Source organism: Rosa chinensis, chromosome 2 (genome assembly GCF_002994745.2).
Source record: "Rosa chinensis cultivar Old Blush chromosome 2, RchiOBHm-V2, whole genome shotgun sequence".
Classification (NCBI taxonomy): domain Eukaryota; kingdom Viridiplantae; phylum Streptophyta; class Magnoliopsida; order Rosales; family Rosaceae; genus Rosa; species Rosa chinensis.
Genome location: NC_037089.1, coordinates 12,353,556 through 12,371,581, shown reverse-complemented (window position 1 = coordinate 12,371,581; position 18,026 = coordinate 12,353,556). Strand labels below are relative to the sequence as shown.

The following is an 18,026-nucleotide window of genomic DNA, read 5'->3' as shown; positions in this document are numbered from 1 at the left end:
AGTATGTATTTTTCAACAAATAGAATTATGGACTGATGTCTTAACGATGAAAAATTCTTACATACTGCAGTCGCACCACATGACTTTTAAAGTGAAATACCCAAAATACCCCATGCTAAAAACCTAATTGGGCAGCCCTACCACGTGTCCTTTACGCATGCCCCACGCAAGACTTCCTCCTTAACGACATAGGTCTAAGTGTCTAACTATCAATCTATCATACTCAGAGGGGGGTGTATTCAATTTAGATTTAAAAAAATTTTGTTTGAGTTTTTATAATTCATGAATTTACTTAATCCGCGGATTGTTTAAATTTTATATGGACTCTGATTGATTCTAATTGATTGATTTATTGGTATTTGTTTAGATTTTACAAGTCCTTATGATGTTTTTGATAGGTTAATTTTTTTCTTCTTCTTCTTCTTTAAAAGCAATGGATGTATGGATCCAACTATAATGCTATATCAGTGACAAATATATATATATATATATATATATATATATATATATATATATATATATATATGGCAATCTACCATTCTTTATGTTGTGTATAATGAATTAATGATATATGAATAATAAGATAAAACTATCAACCAAAATGTTACACAAAAAATAAAATAGTAAATTAATGACATAATTTATTTCATATCAAATTTACAAAAGAAACATGTGTGTATGTAACAGCTTATTTTGGCTTTAGATGAATATTATATATCGTCATCCGGCTTCGGGTTTAATTAAAAAAAAAAACACGTGTGTGTATGTATCATCTTAACAATACCATTGAAAATGAGCTTAATTAGCTAGAATGATTAAAGATTCTAGAGCTATATTGATAAAAAAAAAAAAAAAAAAAGCAGAGGCAGAGGATGATAGTGGGAAGATAGGTCTAAAACAAAATGGATTAGTGTTACCTATTGAGAGTTTTTTTTTTTTTTTGTGAAGATCTTCTTCATTTTTTGAGTGAGAAAGAATCCATTAAATCTCTTGGGGAGTGGTTGGATTATTTTTTAGTTTTGATATGTATAAAAAGCACTATAAAATCTTCTAAAATCTAGCATTTAATGAAATCTTCAAAAATCCGTATACTTTTGAATATCTGCAAATTTGAATAGATAATTTTAAATCTTAATTAAATACATCAAGATTTAAAAGGATTGTTTAAAATCTCAATTGAATATCTATAGACTTTTAAAATACAAAAAAATCTTGTATACTCTTAAATGAACACCCCCTTAATTAAACTAAACTAATAATATTATTAGAATATTCACGTCTCTTATTCTAATATGAACCGGGTCTTTCTGGGGCCTTCTTCACCTCGTCGCCGGTCACTGAGTCACTACAATGCTGACCCTGCGACGTCGTTTCACCCCGCCTTCTTCGTGTTCCTCACATCGCATTCTCTCCGCACTAGCTACAGGTTCGTTCTCATTCGCTCATATTTCCGATAATCCACGGCGGCCTCGCCGTTCCTTCACTCACAGAGCCTTCCGATTCTTCTCTTTTCAGTTCTCGTGTTAAACGCTCTTCCGGCCGCCTCGGTTTTGGCGCCGAGATCCAATTGCTATGCCTTCGATAACTCTAGCCGCCTCGTCGATTTTGTATCCTTTCGGAAACGATTGGTTTAGCTTAATAGTTAGTAATGCTTCAAAGTTTGGGATTTGATTTTGCTTCAAGTTGTTTTTCTCTTAAGTTGATGATCAGAGTAGCTGGATTGGACATCATTTTGAGTATGAGGGGAAGGTAATTTCAGTGTTTTTCATTATATTTAGTGTATTAATTTTCCTCTGCAAGTTTGAATGTACTTATTAATGTAATCCAGAAGCAAAAAGGTGTGAATTGTAGTTGGTTTCGATGCAGGATGCCGACTTGGTTGTTCGATTTTGCAAAGATGTGGAGAGCAGATCACAAACGGTAGTCCATTACATGTTCTCAAGTACTTTTTTTTTTTTTAATTTTCTTTCAATTTTATTTCGTTGTTTCAGTGATTGTATTACTTAGTACACATGAATATGAGACGTTGCGAAATGCTTCATGTAATTGTCCAGTTAATCATAGTTTTAATAAGCTTTAAAGCTGCGTCTGCATTTGGTATAAAGTTGCCACATGCACCAAAAATGATTCTTTTTTGAGTTGGTAAGTGGACATTTGGATGTTTTTATTTGTGTACTGAATGCTCCTTGTGATCCAGGGGTATGTTGATTTTGGTCGATTTGACAAGTTCAACCACTTTGTTTCTGGTTCAGGGCATGTAGACTTTGTTCAAGTGAGTTTTCTGGTTTCAAACTCTTCAACATGTCTATGTATGTAGACTTTCAAGTGAATAGGAAATTGTATTGTCATAGCTATATCAGTTACTTGATGTGTAGGGGTTTTACAATGGTGACCTGGTGAATTGTGAACGAAGTTATGATAAAATGGGGCGAACAGCTCAGGTTGGTTTATGCTGGAAAAACTATTCCCCCTTCAACACCCTGATTTTATTTCCTAAGAGGTGAACATTTGAAAGGGGATTATTTGTTTAGCAATCCCGGCTATTGTACTTCTCTCATTATCTTTTTTTATTTCTTCTTCCTTCTATAAACTCAGGTAAACGTTATATGTGGAAATTGTTTAAATGGACAATGCACAGGTTTGTGAATCTTTCATTTCAAAGTTAATGTGCGGTTGTTCTATATACTAGGAATTGATATAGTCCCTTGTTATTTACACTAGGAATTGATATGGGCCTTTCAAATACATGGAGAAATGTACTCTTGCCAATGGTTGAACTCTGTTTTTGGTTAAAAGCTCAATAGATAATACTAGAGAAGTCTACGGATACCATTAACAAATTGGAGCCCTTGTGTTCAAATGGATGCTTACAAGAAAGGTGGAGAGAACTAGAAGTTTAGGTGAATTGGGAGAGGGGAAAGAAGCTAAGTGTTCAGGAATGAAATATAACTATATAAGACATGACAGGAAGAGTTTCTTACTATTTCAGCAGAATGAGGACAGAATCTGAGTGTTTAGGAATAACATATAAGATGTGACTGGAAATAGTTTCAGACACTTTCAACAGAACGGGGGACAGTTTCTTCAAAGTTTCATTAAGAAAGAAGACTAGAGAGGCACAGGAAGCTGGCAATAGGGAAGAGGAAACTCCTCATAAATTTTACAAACCTCTGTTTTTTATACATTAAACCATTAACAGGAGTTTAGGTTTCACTGCCACGCCCTTTCTCCAAAAGCTCTCTCCTACAATTTTGCTGCTCCTTAAATTGCATCTATGAGTACCATCAATTCTGTATTGCAGTAAGTCAGACTGGTTATTACTTTTTCAGGTGGACTTGGGTGCATCTGCAACATCACATATGAGTCTACTTGCAGGTCTTTAAATAGAACCTTGAAATTCTACTTTGTGTTGCATTACAATTTCTCAAATCAGCGAAAGAAAAATAAACAAAGCTCTCTGCCATTCCGTCTACGGTCTGATCTTTGGAGTTACTTTCTGAAGACAGAGAGGGTGGAATATGAAGTCCCTCTTAAATTGAATCATGAGAGCTTTGAGTGCAGAAAGCCGTAAAGTTACTGGAACATAGTATGGTTAATGCAAAGTGAAATATAGCACCAAGTTATTCAATACATGTTGCATGCTATCAGCATAGGAGCTTTCCAGGGTGAAAACACCCGTGTGTCTTAACAACCAAGATATTCTTTTGTCCTTTTCTATAGAATTTTAAGGATGGCTTATTGTGTGTTGTATACAGTCTAATACACATTGTTGTCCAATTTCATTTTAGTTTAATCATTTTGGGATTAAATTATCAGAGCTAGGTTGCCCATCAAGTCTTTTGTTTAGGCCTTTGTTTAGTACCACTAGAAACTCTTGCATTTAATTCAATAATTACTGGGTTTATGATGCGTCTTACACACGGAGAGGGTTATAAGTTAAATATTTCCAACATTAACTTATTATGAGAGAATCATATTTCCACAATTCTAATGCTATTTCTACATGTTTCAGAGTCTTCCTTGAACTTGCGATTCCATGCGAGAAACCAGGTCCACGAGTATTTAAGGGATTCACTGTTGGTTTCCACCCCCGGTCATGGGAACTTGTAAGAATCTTTTTGGTTCTTACTGATGCAAATTAGCTTGCATGTAAGCCTAAATTGTTTACTGAAGAATCAGTTTTCTTGAACTTGCAGGTTTATGATGGCATGACTCAATTGGGCTTTGAAAAGCCTCACCATGAATTTAGGCATGCAATTTACCATGAGTTGTTTTGCTTCATTTATTCTGCCCCAACCGAAAATATACTGTCCATCAGATAACCAATGAAGTTTGCATTTTGCAGCTTCGGGACTCAACAAATACATGTAACCCTTTATATGACTGCAATTGCTTCCCAGTCCACTTTGGTGCAAAAACCTATTGTCAAGGTACTTAACTTACACTTTGATGCATGAGAGGCCTTTCAGTATTGAATAAATTGGTCTAAGTTCATCGCCTTCGTTTGATGTAACAATTGCAGGTCTTACCAGAAAATGGCCTGGAGGTTAGGTTATCAGGGTCAGGAGTAACAGGGAGCCCTCCTACAACTTTGTCACCCACAATGTTGAATATTGATTGGAGATGTAGGGTTATTCTTTACTGCAGTACGTACTGATATCCTTTACGATAAATGTTCTAAATATCTAATCTCAATTTTCAGGTAAAAGAACTCGCGATACTCCATATGAAGTTAATGTGACTATCCCAATAGAGGGTTATGAGCCTGTCCAGTTTATTCTTGCCAAAATGTGTGGTAAGCTTATATTGCTGTCACTGAGGATCTTCCCTCTGTTTCAAATCATGAAGGGGCACCCTAAACCCTAAAATGGATAATACCATGTTACATTAATGCAGATACTGTTATCTTTTGAATTCGTGATTCCATCCTCAGGGCCTTTTAAGCTCCATGGCTCTGCCTGGGCAGTACTTATCTGGGTCTGCCTTTTTGTTTCAACCAATCTTAGTAGAATAAGTTTTGGAGATGTAATGTAGTATGTCATGTTAAAGCAATTCTTCTTACTGCATCTTGCTGGTGAAATGTGATATTGACAGACTAGGAATGAGTCCCTATAATGACATCTACTCTTTCAGGAATCATTAGGGTACTAAATGGTCAATAAGGGAAGGTGGAAACATGGTCTTTATCTGTTGGAGTATGGTTTGAAATAATATTAACTGAAAGACTGCTCTACTTCAATTTAGCTCCATTTTCAATTAAAACCATAGCTTGTTTCTTTCAATTTTGCAGAATATAGGCAGGATCAAGATGGCGACAGGACAAAAGGATGGGCTATATTTGGAGTGTTGTCCTGCATGTAAGGCAGTTCCTACACTGAATATATACGTGTCAATGTACATGTCCTGGATGTGTGGTACCTGATACTGATAGCATTGATTTGACTCCATTCAATATTATAAATGAAGTACCCGATTAATGCAAATGTTATATCATTGTACCTTTTATCTGAAGCTTAATGTTTGAATGAATCATTGGATCAGATTCATTGTGTCTTCAACTCTGTTTTGTTGTGGAGGGTTTATTTACAAAACTCAAGTTATGGGAAAGGTAGGCAGTTTTCTGTTACCTTCAAAGTTTTTTTCAGCTTTTTAAAATACTCTCACTTTTTCAATGGCTCTATAATATCTCTCTATTTGATCATGTGCAGCGTGGTATTGATGCATTGCCTGGCATGACAATTGTATCTGCTTGCTTAGAAACTGTGAGTATACATTACCAACATTATTTACATAGCAAGTACTAGTGATTATTGCCTTATGGCTTGTATATTACCTAATTGCTTATGGATGCGAGATTAATGAGCTTAAGTTGGCTCATCATAGACATGTTGGGCATCCTTACCTGTAGTTGTACCTAAGAGATCAGCATATAAATTCTATATCATATTTCTTGTAATTGCAAGATGGAAATTCTTTCGACGAGGCTCCAAGACAAATTAACCTTGCCAGGCAAGGGGAACTGAGCTCCAGTCAGGACCCAATTTTGTAGCAATCTGCAATAGGGTTTGGCACATCATATCTAGATTTTCTAATGGTGTTTTGGGATACAAATATAGGTGAGTGGAGCAGGGCAAAGCTACAGCCGAGCAGAAGATCTTAATAGTTCCTTTGCCAGTGAAGCTTCTTGGGAACACCCTCCTGCTTCTTATCAAGGAACGCAGAGGCCAGCAACTGAAAGAAAATATGGTGCAATTTGAACGTTATGTACCTGTGACAGTGAATTTCAGCCAACTTGTACTAGTATGACATGCGAGGGTTTTCAAGTTTTAGAATCTGTTTGTCTTTCCGAAACGAAATCTCATAGCATGATTATTTAAGGTATGTTGTAATATCAAGTTACCAACTGAAATCAATGTAACGTTGCCAGTTTGTAAATCAGATCGAGTTGTATACGAGATTTCATAACATCATATGACATATAACTCAAATTATTCCTCCATAATCAAATTATTTGATGTAATTTACACTGAGAAACGGCATGGTTCGATACTATTCTATTGCAGAGAACATGGTAGTGGTTCGTATCTGCAGTGTTGCTAAAAAGGTGAAGCTATCCAAGGATCCTCTATTTCGCGGTCAGGGGATTCCTGCACCGTGTTTAGATTCCAGGAGGGGTTCTGTAGACCATAAGCTCTGCCTTCTAAGTTATCATACTCTATATCATTGTAAGCAGCTACTCGCGGTGTATCTAATTTGGATGTGGGCTTTTGTAGGCCGTAAGCTTTGCCTTCTACATTCTTGCACAATGAAACCGCCGGCCCTCCACGTCCTCGGAAGGTTAGGTCAATGTCCTTCAGCTCGATATTTTGGCAAGGTTTACTTGGGCTGCATTTGAGAATAATTGCTTCCTTTGTAGCGGAAGTGCCTCTAATGTCATTAAACTTTATATCACTAATCTGAACTTGGGAGGATGCCTGCACACAATGAAAGAGTTTATCCAAAAGTTGTAATCAAAGTTTTAACAGTCAAGTAAAACTGATTTTGCGATTTAACGCATATTCACTTTGTAATGACTCTACACATCGAAGGAGTCGAACAACATGTATAGTTACGAACCTGTGCATTACAACCACCACCAGGGCAATATTCTTGATCAATAATGATGGGATTTTCCACATTATCCATTTCAATGTACCCAAAGGCAATACGTGATACAGTTCCAGGTTTAGAATCCACAGCCCATGTTTTGATTCTCACACCATTTTGAGTACTCACAAATCTGCTGTTTGTTACATACATGTCATTAACGGCGTCACCAGCACCTCTGCCGAGACTTCCAATGCTAATTCCATGGCCTGGACCGCACTGGACACCGGTGACATTGATGTATTGTGATCCGGGGAGGACGGAGACACAATCGTCACCGGTGGATATCTGCGAGTCTACGATATAGATGTTCTGTGAGTTGCCAATGTGGATTCCATCGGTGTTGGGACTCTCTCCGGGAGCTGATATCTTAATGTTGCGAATAAGTACTTCCTTGCATGCAAAAAGATTGATGTGGGTGTTTTTGCTGTTGATCGATGTTATGTTGGTTATGTAACCTTTGGTGACAAAATCCAACCGCAGTGTCTAAACAAGATGAACAAACAATCATTAAAAACATCATAAATGTTAAAATCACATAAGTAAACAAACATATAGCAATGACATTGTCAACAAGTACTGCTGATATCAGCGTTTTTATGATCCATAATTTGAAGTAATGATCGAGGTACCTTATTAATGTATACCAAGACATTTGCGCAAATGGATCTCATAAGCAGCTAGTTGAACCAAGGCCCGCCCCTGAGTGTAGGCAGAGCAGGGGCAGGCATGTGACCTCCAAATATATGCGCCTCAATATTTGCTCAAGTTTTCTTATTCTAAGGGATCATTTGTGGGACTTACTTTTTGATCACTTATCAGCATTTTGATAAGTTCGATTCTTAGGACTCTATGAATATATCACTTATGCAAATTTTCATCCAAATTGATGACCGTTAAGTTATCGAACTAAATTAAATCAATGAACGAACCAAATACTAAACCATTCATGTTTATATATAATTGTAAATTACAATTATGAATGACTTAACAATTATCAATTTAGTTGAAAATGTGCATAAGTAATCTTCTCAAATAGACCTAAAAACTAAACAGTTGAGATACCGATGTGATCGGAAAGTTATCTCTTAAATTGTCAAAAAAGAATAAGAGCTCTACAGCACCGTCACCGAAAATCTCAACGCATTTCCCAATTAAACTCAACAAAAACCGAAAGAGTGTTTGTATTAAAGCATTTATATGTATTTGATAAAAATTAAAACTATGATTTCATTCAAATCCAACTAATATAGGAACAATCGAGCCCCCAATATGCAAAAAGAATAAGGAAACATTGAAGCCAGCAGTGTAAGAAGCACTTACAGCAGGGAGTTGCTTGCAACGGCCTGGGTTTTTTAGGCAGTCATTATATCCCCAACCATCGGCTCCGAGGCCATCTAGGGTTCCACCACCACTAATGTTCAAGCCGTCAACGTATTGTATGGTGATCCAATGGTCAATACCAATGAAATCTTTGACCTCCTTAGAAGCCTGTAGGGTACCTTGAATTTCCAACTCCATTGGTCCCTTGCATCGACCTGGAAGAACAACCGGAGCCACCACAAATGTGCCTTTTGGGAACAGCACCATACCTCCTCCAATGTTCTGACAAGCTCCATTCCATGCATTAATGAAGGCCTAGAAATTAAACAAGAAAAAAAAAATCCCATAAACAATCGAATTACCTCATCATCTTTATCTCTTGGATTAAAAGTAAGATTGTCGTTAATATTACCTTGCTGTTATCTATTTTTCCATCTGCACGAGCACCATAATTTGTCACGTCAAAAACCTTTCTCTGAGCATGAACTAGGGTAAGGGATACAAGCAACAACACTAAGCAAGTGCATTGGATGAAAAAGCTTAAGCCCATTTTTAGTGATCAATTTCCTTTGATTCAAGTTTATTATGTACATTGTTGTTAGGGTTTATATACAAAATGAATGATGAGAATTTTTTTAATCCATAATCAAAGGAAGGTAAATTTTTATGACCAATGATGAAGATTTAAATACATTCCAATCTTGTTAATATATTCTTCCGTATTAGATTGGTTTTGTAATTTATTTATTAATTAATAAAAAATTTTTTTGCATGACTCTGGAGTCCGCACATTAGTCCCTGATTATACACAATACTGTAGAGTAATAATGTGTTTTTGTAGGTGTCAATCTCAAATTAATTATCTAAAAATAATAGGAAAAAGCTAAAATTACGCTTTTTTTTTTGTTAGAAGAAGAAAAAGAACAAAAATTACACACTTGTATCTTGACAAAAAAGGGAAAATCGGAATATTAGATTGATTAATTGGTCAATGCGGCCATATTTTGATGGTAATTACTTAATATATGTGCATATGGTGCACCATATGCAAATTAGATTTATTAATTGGTCAGTACTGCCGTACTTTAATGGTAATTGGTTAATATATACTAGACTCCAAACACACTCTATGAGTGTGGATAATTTTATGGGAAGTTACTCCACAGAATATAGAGAAAATTGCTGCACATATTTTGTTTTTAATTTTTGATTTTTTTTTGTTACTTTTTTTTGTTTTTCTTTTATTTGTGAATTGACTATTTTGTCTTTCTCAAATGTTTCAGTTCAAATGTTTTTTAATATTTCAAAGATATTTTGATAAGATTTTTCTGTTTTGACTGATAAATTATTTTCTCTTAATAATAATATAGATTATATGGTGCACCATAGTAGTCAAATCACGAACACGTAGCATTCGAGACCACATGATAATAATCCCAACCCGCATCAAACTCCACCATCAATCTTTTGATTCTCTTGATTCTTTTCCAACAATGTGGTAAATAGGTAGCTCCAAGCCTTAACCACAATATTAGAGGAAAAGTCGGTTTTATTGACAGAATAATCAATATTTCGAATTTACAATCATCAATGACAACAGAAAGGAACTAGGAACTTGTTCTTGGGGGCCAAGCAAATATACAAATTTAGATCCTAATTCATAGTTTGTTTGTTTGATATTTATTGAAGAAAGAATTGAAGTCTAAGATAATAGATTATAAAGGAAGGGATGCAAACATAATCATTATATAGAAGAAAATAAAGGAAATTAATTAACTCAAAAATTGAAGACTGCTGGCAAATTTCGCTCTTAATTATCATATAAATTATTAAATGACAATTGATTTTTAAAAATTTTATATTGGGATGAACCTATTCTCATTACTAAATTTACTCTTGTATTACATTAGGAGGGGCCATTATAAAATTAATGATTTTGTTTAATTGTTTATACATTTGGGTGGTTCTAGTTAGACCTCAAATTTGCTATTTGGACCTCTAATATTTAGTACACCTCTAATTTGCTTTTTAGAATACTTGAAAAACTAAGTAGACCTCCTTATTTTTACCAAAACGCCCTTAAACATAAGATACAACAATCTGTTTACTACTTTTTATCTATATCTTCAACCACGAGAAGAAAAATAAATCAAAATCATATGATATTGCTCTCGTATGAGTATGTCTCATCCACCAAAATTAATCAGATGGTTAGTTCTCGATCTTGATATGTTGTTGAAACCCCTTTGAATTTGCTAAAAGAAGGATTTCAAGGGTTTTGGGTTGGAAGATCGAGCAATAACTATATCATAATATTCAATTAATTTAATTTAAGAAAATTCCAAATCAGATTGTTTTGAATTTACCTTTGTAATAAATGATGGGCCATGTATAGAAATTATTATTTTTACTTAATTGTTTTAAGTAAATTATAAAATTATATAGGTAATATAAGAAAATATTGGGAAAAAAAAATTAATTGAATGTTATATTTGGTTGGAGGAGGTAAGAAGAGTATTTATTTATTTACTTACTATTCAAGTAAGACCCTAATTTGTGTTTGGTCCAAACTCTAGGTTACTTGACCTAGTGGTAATAGGTATGGCTGTCACTCGGTCGGTTCGAATCGGTTATAGGTATTACCAATTTCAAAACCAAAGTTTTCGGTTTCAAAATTGAGCTACCAATTACCAACTAAAATTTTCGATTTTTAATCATAACTACCAAATTTGGTATTTCGGTTTTTGGTATTACCAACTTTAGAACAACTAATTCTTTGTAATTAAAATTAAAACGAACAAAACTAGATTCTTTAATTTTATAATCGTAAACTTTGTACTCATCTCCTAATAATAGCTTTATTTTGTATATATGACATCAAGTTTGAGTCATTTTCAATAAAACTAGGTTACTTAAAATACATGTACTATTAATGTAGTATATGTAGTAATGTTCATACTATTATGAAATTTTTTATGTTTGTTTCTTAATATACATGTATGTGTATTGAAAATCTTAGTATATAAAGTTAATATTTAGATAATCGGTAGATTCGGTATTTACCAAAACCAAACCAACTTTTTAGGAAATTTTTGATTTCGATTTTATCGGTCTTGGTTATCAAAAAGTCAGTTTACCAAACTTAAAACATCAGTTGGTATTCGGTCGGTTTGGTAATTACCAAACCAAGTGGCAGCCCTAGTAATAGAGTTTAATTAGAAGAATCTAGAGATTATCTTTCATTGTATGATTCAGACTCTATGCATTGTAATCCTCTATATAAAGAGACCCCTATTATCAATGAGAATACACAACGATTTTCTCACAAATTCTGATTCTCTAAAACATGTTATCAGCACGACGTCCTAACCCTGAAACAAAACCCTGATTCAAGAAGTAAAAACCCTAAATTCGAATACAAAACCTTGAAAACCTTTCCCCCACCGCGCACCTTGAAGACCTCCACCCAAGGATTCCAGAACCGGCGGTAGAACCACCAGAACCGGCTGGAAACTTACCGAATTGGCCACCGGAATCTCCAAACCACCCGCAGCAAATATCCCACCGGTTCACCCACTTCCAAACCTCCAATTGCTACCAAAATTTTCCAGCAGCAGTCCTTCCACCCCAAGATCGTGGAACTGGAAGAAAAATTACAAAAACCTGTGTAAAACCTGCTGAACCGGCCGACTCAACGTACGGCAGAAAAACCGGCAGAAGGAAAAGAAAGAAAAAAAAAGGAGAGGAATGATAGGCCCAAGCCACAGCCCAAAAGCCCAAGCCCAAGCCGCAGCCACGTCAGCAAGCCAGTTAGTAGAGGCACTGCCACGTCAGCAACCGAACTACTGCCACGTTAGCACGGACCCAGCGCCACATTAGCACCAATCAACGCCCGTTGACCGTTTCCGGTCAACTTTCTGGCTACTATTCCGGCCGCCGCTGGCTACTTTTTCCTGTCAAATTTTCCGGAGACCTATTTCGAGGTATTTTTTACTAAACATTTTTAGAGTTTTTTAATTCAATTTCTCTTCTTTTTCGGAGACTTGCAAACTTTCTTCTTCTACCCCCTTTTCTTTTTCATAGGGGAGACCAAAAGCCGAACTGTGGGGGTTCGTGCTCACTCCAAGCTTGGAGCTTGTAGAGTCCTCCAAACTTAGAGTTTGTTGAGAAGAAAACAATCGACCACACACATCATTTGACAGGACCCGCCCCGGATTTCACCCCGAAATCCGGAGTGGCCCTGCGGGGCCCACCTTAGTGATAACTCTACCGAGAACTGGTCGAGTCACCCCCTAAAGTGGACTACCCAAAACAGTAACCCACAATAGATCAGAGCCAAACAAAGAAGTGCGGAACCTATTCGTCAACTATGCCTCGAACCACATACGCCCGACCCCAACTAATAACGCCTGCAAACTGGGCATTAGAAACCGAAGGGCCCAGGGGAAAGTAAACGAAAAACGTTAGCGTGAGTGGACAAAAATAAACAAATAAAAAAGAAAAAGATTTCATACTTTCCCACATTTATTTCTTTAAAAAAAAATTCCCGATGCATGCAACATTTATAAAACGTAAGTCTTTAAAACTCGGAGTCTCGTGAAAACATACCAGTCCCCGCTGGCTAAAAGAATCGGACTAGCCCCGCTAGTCAAGTAACAAATAGTAGGATATGGGGAAAGGATGTCACCATACGGGTAAAGGAGCCCCTTAGGCTCAACCTACCCTCGACTACCACTCACACATAGATTGTGTGAGGAGGAGAACTAATAACCTCGACTGCCACCCACGTGAGGAGGAGAATAAATCACCTCGACTGCCACTCACAAACACAAAGTAAGTGAGGAGGAGAATAAGCTACCTCAACTGCCACTCACAAACGCAAAGTAAGTGAGGAGGAGACCTAATCGAATGACCCGAGTATGGTGAGGAAAACATTCAAAATCCATAAAATCCGAAAGGCTTTCCCAATATCTCACGAGAAAACAAATAAGTATATTCCAATGACGTGACCCCGCACGCCAAATACTCTCAAATTCAGAACCAAACCCGGAAATTAGTACGAGCACAAATTCCTTCGGAAAAATCTCATTTCCAATAATATTCCAGAATATCTCAAAATTGACTACTAAATATAATATGTAATCCAAAAATCATCTCGGTAAAGTAAGTCGTCGGAAAAATCACGTAAATCATATTTTCAAATAATAATCATATATTCCGAAAGTCATACCGAGATAAATCATAATTAAATTCCAAAATCAATTCATATGCTCGGAAAGTGATAGTTAATTAAATAGAACGTACTTTATTAAATAAATGCATGCATCACTTATTTAAAAACAAACAAAAGTCCACTCACAGTACTATTGGGCGACCACGCAAACGAGTTCCTTCATCTAGCCGTAGCTCGCAACATTGCCCTATACACAATTATATTTCCGTAAACGGCAATCCGATAAAATAAATACGAACCTAAACGAAACCCGAAAATCCCTATCTCCATTACTTCTCAATTTCCACCTAAAACTCTTCCACAACACTACTTCCTCCATTTACATATTCCACAATGAAAACGAGGGAAATCCGACGGCCGGATTTCCCACAATTCCATCACAAAACTCCAAACTTCGGAAATTCACAAACAATTCCAAACTCCTCCAAAATTCACCAAACTTCACCAAACTTCACATACAAGCTCTACAACAATATACAATTTAATGGGCTAAAAACTGAAATTAAAACACTGCCATATATGCCTCCACGCGCCACCAACAGTGGCGGCGCGTGGGGCCCACGCGCCGGCGGCAACCACCACCAATGGCCACCAAAATTTGGCAGCACCATCTACTCAACAAACCCAACCTCTTTCTCAACTACAACAAGTTCCAATTTTACCTGGAAGAGCTCCAATTTGGCCGGTGAAAAAAATTTCCAGAAAACTCCAAGAACCCTAGAAATTGCAAATCGTTAATTCGACCTCTACACTGCAAATTGAAATGAAAGACCTTAGGGGAAATGATCTATGTCAAAAACCGAACCTTCGACGCCGGTTTGGTGGCCGGAGACGGCCGGAATCGCCGGAAATCGACAAAACTCCCAAACTGCTACAGTAACCGTAAGCTTCTCGGCTTTGAAACTGCATTTTCCGGTCGATTTACGGTGACCCACCACCACTAGCGAGTCCGAAAGGAGGAGACGAAGCTAGGGGTGGTCGCGGTTCATCCCCAGGTGGCCGGAAACGGAGGCTAGCCGGAGCTGCAGCGGAAGGAGAGAACCGGGGAAGAAGAGAGAGAAAATCGCGCGGAGAGAGAGTGAGAAAAATTTAACCCCAACAGTAACTTTTTCAAATTTATACTACTTACCATGAACAGTAACTTTAGTATTTCGCTTATAACTTTCGCATACGAGCTCCGATTTTTACGTACCACATATCCACGCGCTCGGTTTAACGTCCCCTACAACTTTCATGAAGAACATTTTCTCAAATTTTGACCCGAACAAAAAGTCAACTTTTAGGGCCACTAAAAGTACGGAAACGAAAGTAAAAGTGAAAGTAGTTGTCGTTTACCGTCCAAATGACTAGTAAACCGGTGGATTCAGGTTCGGGACGTTACATCATTATTTTGATCTCATCCAATACCTCTTGGAATTGGATTTCTTGGAATGACTACGCTCAGAAATCCTAATTTCTTGGAAGCAATTACGCTTGGAAATTCATAATTTCTTGGGAGCGACTATGCTCAAAAATTTTATATGTTTTCATGGTAGCCTTTTAAGCTCCAAAACTAACCCTAATTTCTTGTTCTCTTTCAGGATGACTAACCTGAACAAATTAGACTTTGCTCCATTGGAAACAACTAGTTCTGGATATCACAGGTAGGTTCGTGATGTCTGCCAGCATCTCAAGGCTGATGGAATCCTGGATAAGATTCTCGAGCCTAGCCAGGACGTGCTAACTGTTGAGCAAGCTCAAACTTTGGTAGCAAATAGAGCAGTCTTAATAAGGCGAAAGCCTTCATCCTAATGACTCATTATATGGATGATTCGCTCCAATATGAGTGTATGAATGAAAAAGACCCCAGAAGGATGTGGGTCTCACTCAAAGAAAGATTTGACAACATCCGTGACTCCCTGCTTCCTGACCTAGAAGTGAGATGACATAGGGTGCGTTTGGGGGGGCTTTTTTGCTCCCCTGCTTATAAGCACCTGACCTGTGTGCGTTTGGTAAACCAACTTTTGCCCCACTTCTGCCAGAAGCCAGTGCTTCTTTTGGTCGAAAAGTTGAAGCCAGCAACCCCTTGCTTTTTAAAACAGGCAAGGGCTTTTGTTACTGTAGCGGGAGTACTGTAGTTTAATGAAAATTTTGAAATACCGAGATATGCCCTCTCTTCCTCTCAGCAATTACACCATCAAACCCTTCTCTTCCGTGTTCTCCAGAGACACCCTCCAAACCCTGTAGACCCTTTTGCTTGGTTCAGAGAGCCGAATATGTTGAGGATGAGAAATACGAGGTTAGAGAAGGAGTACTTGTTCAGGAAGAGTAAAGAAACCCTAGAATGCACGCAGTACAAGAAGAAGCGCAAGATAAGACAAGCTCTACAAGTATATAGAGGGTTCTTCGTTTTTCAGCTCAAGCTTTTGTTTTCGGGGGGTCAGTCAATTTCTAATTGTTCTGGGACCTTTTGTTTATTTTTGCAGAGGGAAAACCAATTCCTACTGAGCTTCGAAATGAAGAGGCCAAGCTTCGTCAAGAAATCGATCTCGAAGATGAAAACACTGCTGGTATGACTCTATGGGATTGCAATTTCTGTTAAAGCCTGAAAATTTTATTTATCAAATGGCATTGACTTGAAATTGCAGTATTTTTTTTGGGTTTTGTTGGTAAATAGAAGTTGTGGATTGCAATAGTTTGTCATTTTTTGTTGGTAAATATATTTGGGAAATTGACCATTTGAGGTGATGGAGGTACTTTTGCTCATGTTTGTTGATCTAGTTTAAGTTCAAGTAATGAGGAAGGAAGATGTTATCTTTGATGCTTCTGTTGATTTAGAGAAGGAAATTAAAAGGAATGTCAGAAGAATGAGTAGTTAAGTTTTGGTGTTTTTGGATGAGTGTTGGAATAATTAAGCGGCTGGCCCTAGGGTATTGAATATTCATTGTAGATTCAGAAGTTAGGATTGGATTTGAGACAAACAACTATCAAGTTGTCGTACAGATAATGTGGAATAGATGTTTCAAGTTGTAGTTGTTTATATGAGTTGATTGTCGGTTGCTGTTTAAAATCTGAAATCTGGAAAGTTCTGATGCCAACTGTAGTGCTACTTCATATAAGAAGTTAAGTTAACAGGTGAGGTATTGTTAGCTAAAAATAGGTCTTTTTGACAATATTAGAGAAATTGACACATGTAGGTGCACCTTGCAGTTACTAAGTCATTTTTGAAGAAGTTGAGTTACACATGTAGGTGCACAGATTAATGAAAAGCATTCCACTTTACTTTTAAGGCCATACTGATATAATATACACAGAATAATGTTTCATTAATAACAATATGGAAGTTGTGTTTAACTTATACTAGTGTCAAAAGTCACCACAAGTAGGAATGCAGCCACTTTAGCTTGGAATCTAATCTCATTCTCAAAAGTCACCACGAGTAGCACTGCAACATGTTGTACTTCTAATGCTGAAGTAAAACTATTTCAGGTCTTTTGGGCATGTTCAATATACTTGGAGGTAGTTGCAATTATTCCACAATTAGTTTTGCAACAGTGAAGTGGAAATGTGGACAATTTGACAAGGCAATATGTTTTCTTTCCAGGGTAAGTATATACACTTTTCCTCATTGTCATGTGCTATAAAATTGAATAACTATTTGGTGTCTATGTTTTGAAACTTTGTACACGACATCTCATGACAATATATGTCTTTTAGGGTATTTTAAATTTGTTCTTATTGATTGATTATTATATGAGTCTAGTTATACTTAATTTCCCACTGCTCTTTCTTTAACTATTGATAGTCTGATGCATTGGATTATTATGTGAAATTTTACTTTCCCACTGCTCTGCAATTTCTTTAACTAAGGGGTCTGGTTTTTTTTAATTTACGTTCTGATTATTCTGTGTTAGTTTTAGAGTGTTGGTGGTCTGAAAACATATAAAGACGAGCCCCAAGGAAATTTTTTATTTTCAAAAGAAGCTGCAATTCCACATGCTACAGAGATCTAAATGGTCATTTCATTTTGTAGCCTTATAGCTGATTGTTGGGATAGGCGATAGTCACCATGTGTGAACAATACATTTCTTGGTTATATCCAGTCCATTGAGAAGGATGGCACAGTGTACTTCCATTCTATGTTGATTTATTTGGTTCCTTCTGAAGGTTTGGAGGTTTGTGTAGGTTGAGTTACTTGATGACATTGCTTGTTTGTGCTGTCATATGGCCTTTATTTTCTGCACAGTAAGAATTGAGCTATGACTTATGGATATATGGCTATTTTTATGCAAGACTGCAAGATATTTACATAACATCTACTTCTTTGGTTATAGCTTTGTATTTG

The 18,026-nt window shown here is 36.7% G+C and overlaps 2 protein-coding genes across 3 annotated transcripts; one reads left to right on the top strand and one right to left on the bottom strand.

Moving 5' to 3' along the window:
* The first annotated feature begins 1,280 nt into the window (after positions 1 to 1,280).
* On the top strand, positions 1,281 to 6,502 carry LOC112190960. 2 transcript variants are annotated; one of them, XM_024330479.2, is made up of 17 exons: positions 1,281 to 1,426; positions 1,516 to 1,607; positions 1,711 to 1,749; positions 1,867 to 1,920; positions 2,198 to 2,272; positions 2,376 to 2,441; positions 2,596 to 2,638; positions 3,330 to 3,375; positions 4,013 to 4,106; positions 4,197 to 4,249; positions 4,346 to 4,430; positions 4,523 to 4,625; positions 4,703 to 4,795; positions 5,291 to 5,357; positions 5,542 to 5,608; positions 5,709 to 5,762; positions 6,117 to 6,502. In XM_024330479.2, the coding sequence occupies exons 1-17, from the start codon at positions 1,351 to 1,353 to the stop codon at positions 6,255 to 6,257; spliced, it is 1,248 nt and encodes a 415-aa protein (XP_024186247.1). In that variant the 5' UTR covers positions 1,281 to 1,350; the 3' UTR covers positions 6,258 to 6,502. The 2 variants fall into 2 exon arrangements, with proteins under 2 accessions (XP_024186247.1, XP_024186248.1); XM_024330480.2 differs by lacking the exon at positions 5,709 to 5,762.
* A 769-nt stretch (positions 6,503 to 7,271) lies between these two features.
* LOC112183707 (exopolygalacturonase) lies at positions 7,272 to 9,019 on the bottom strand. Its single transcript, XM_040513259.1, has 4 exons — positions 8,882 to 9,019; positions 8,470 to 8,784; positions 7,323 to 7,632; positions 7,272 to 7,279 (listed from the first exon to the last, which is right to left on the bottom strand). The coding sequence occupies exons 1-4, from the start codon at positions 9,017 to 9,019 to the stop codon at positions 7,272 to 7,274; spliced, it is 771 nt and encodes a 256-aa protein (XP_040369193.1).
* Between the last annotated feature and the right edge of the window lie 9,007 nt (positions 9,020 to 18,026).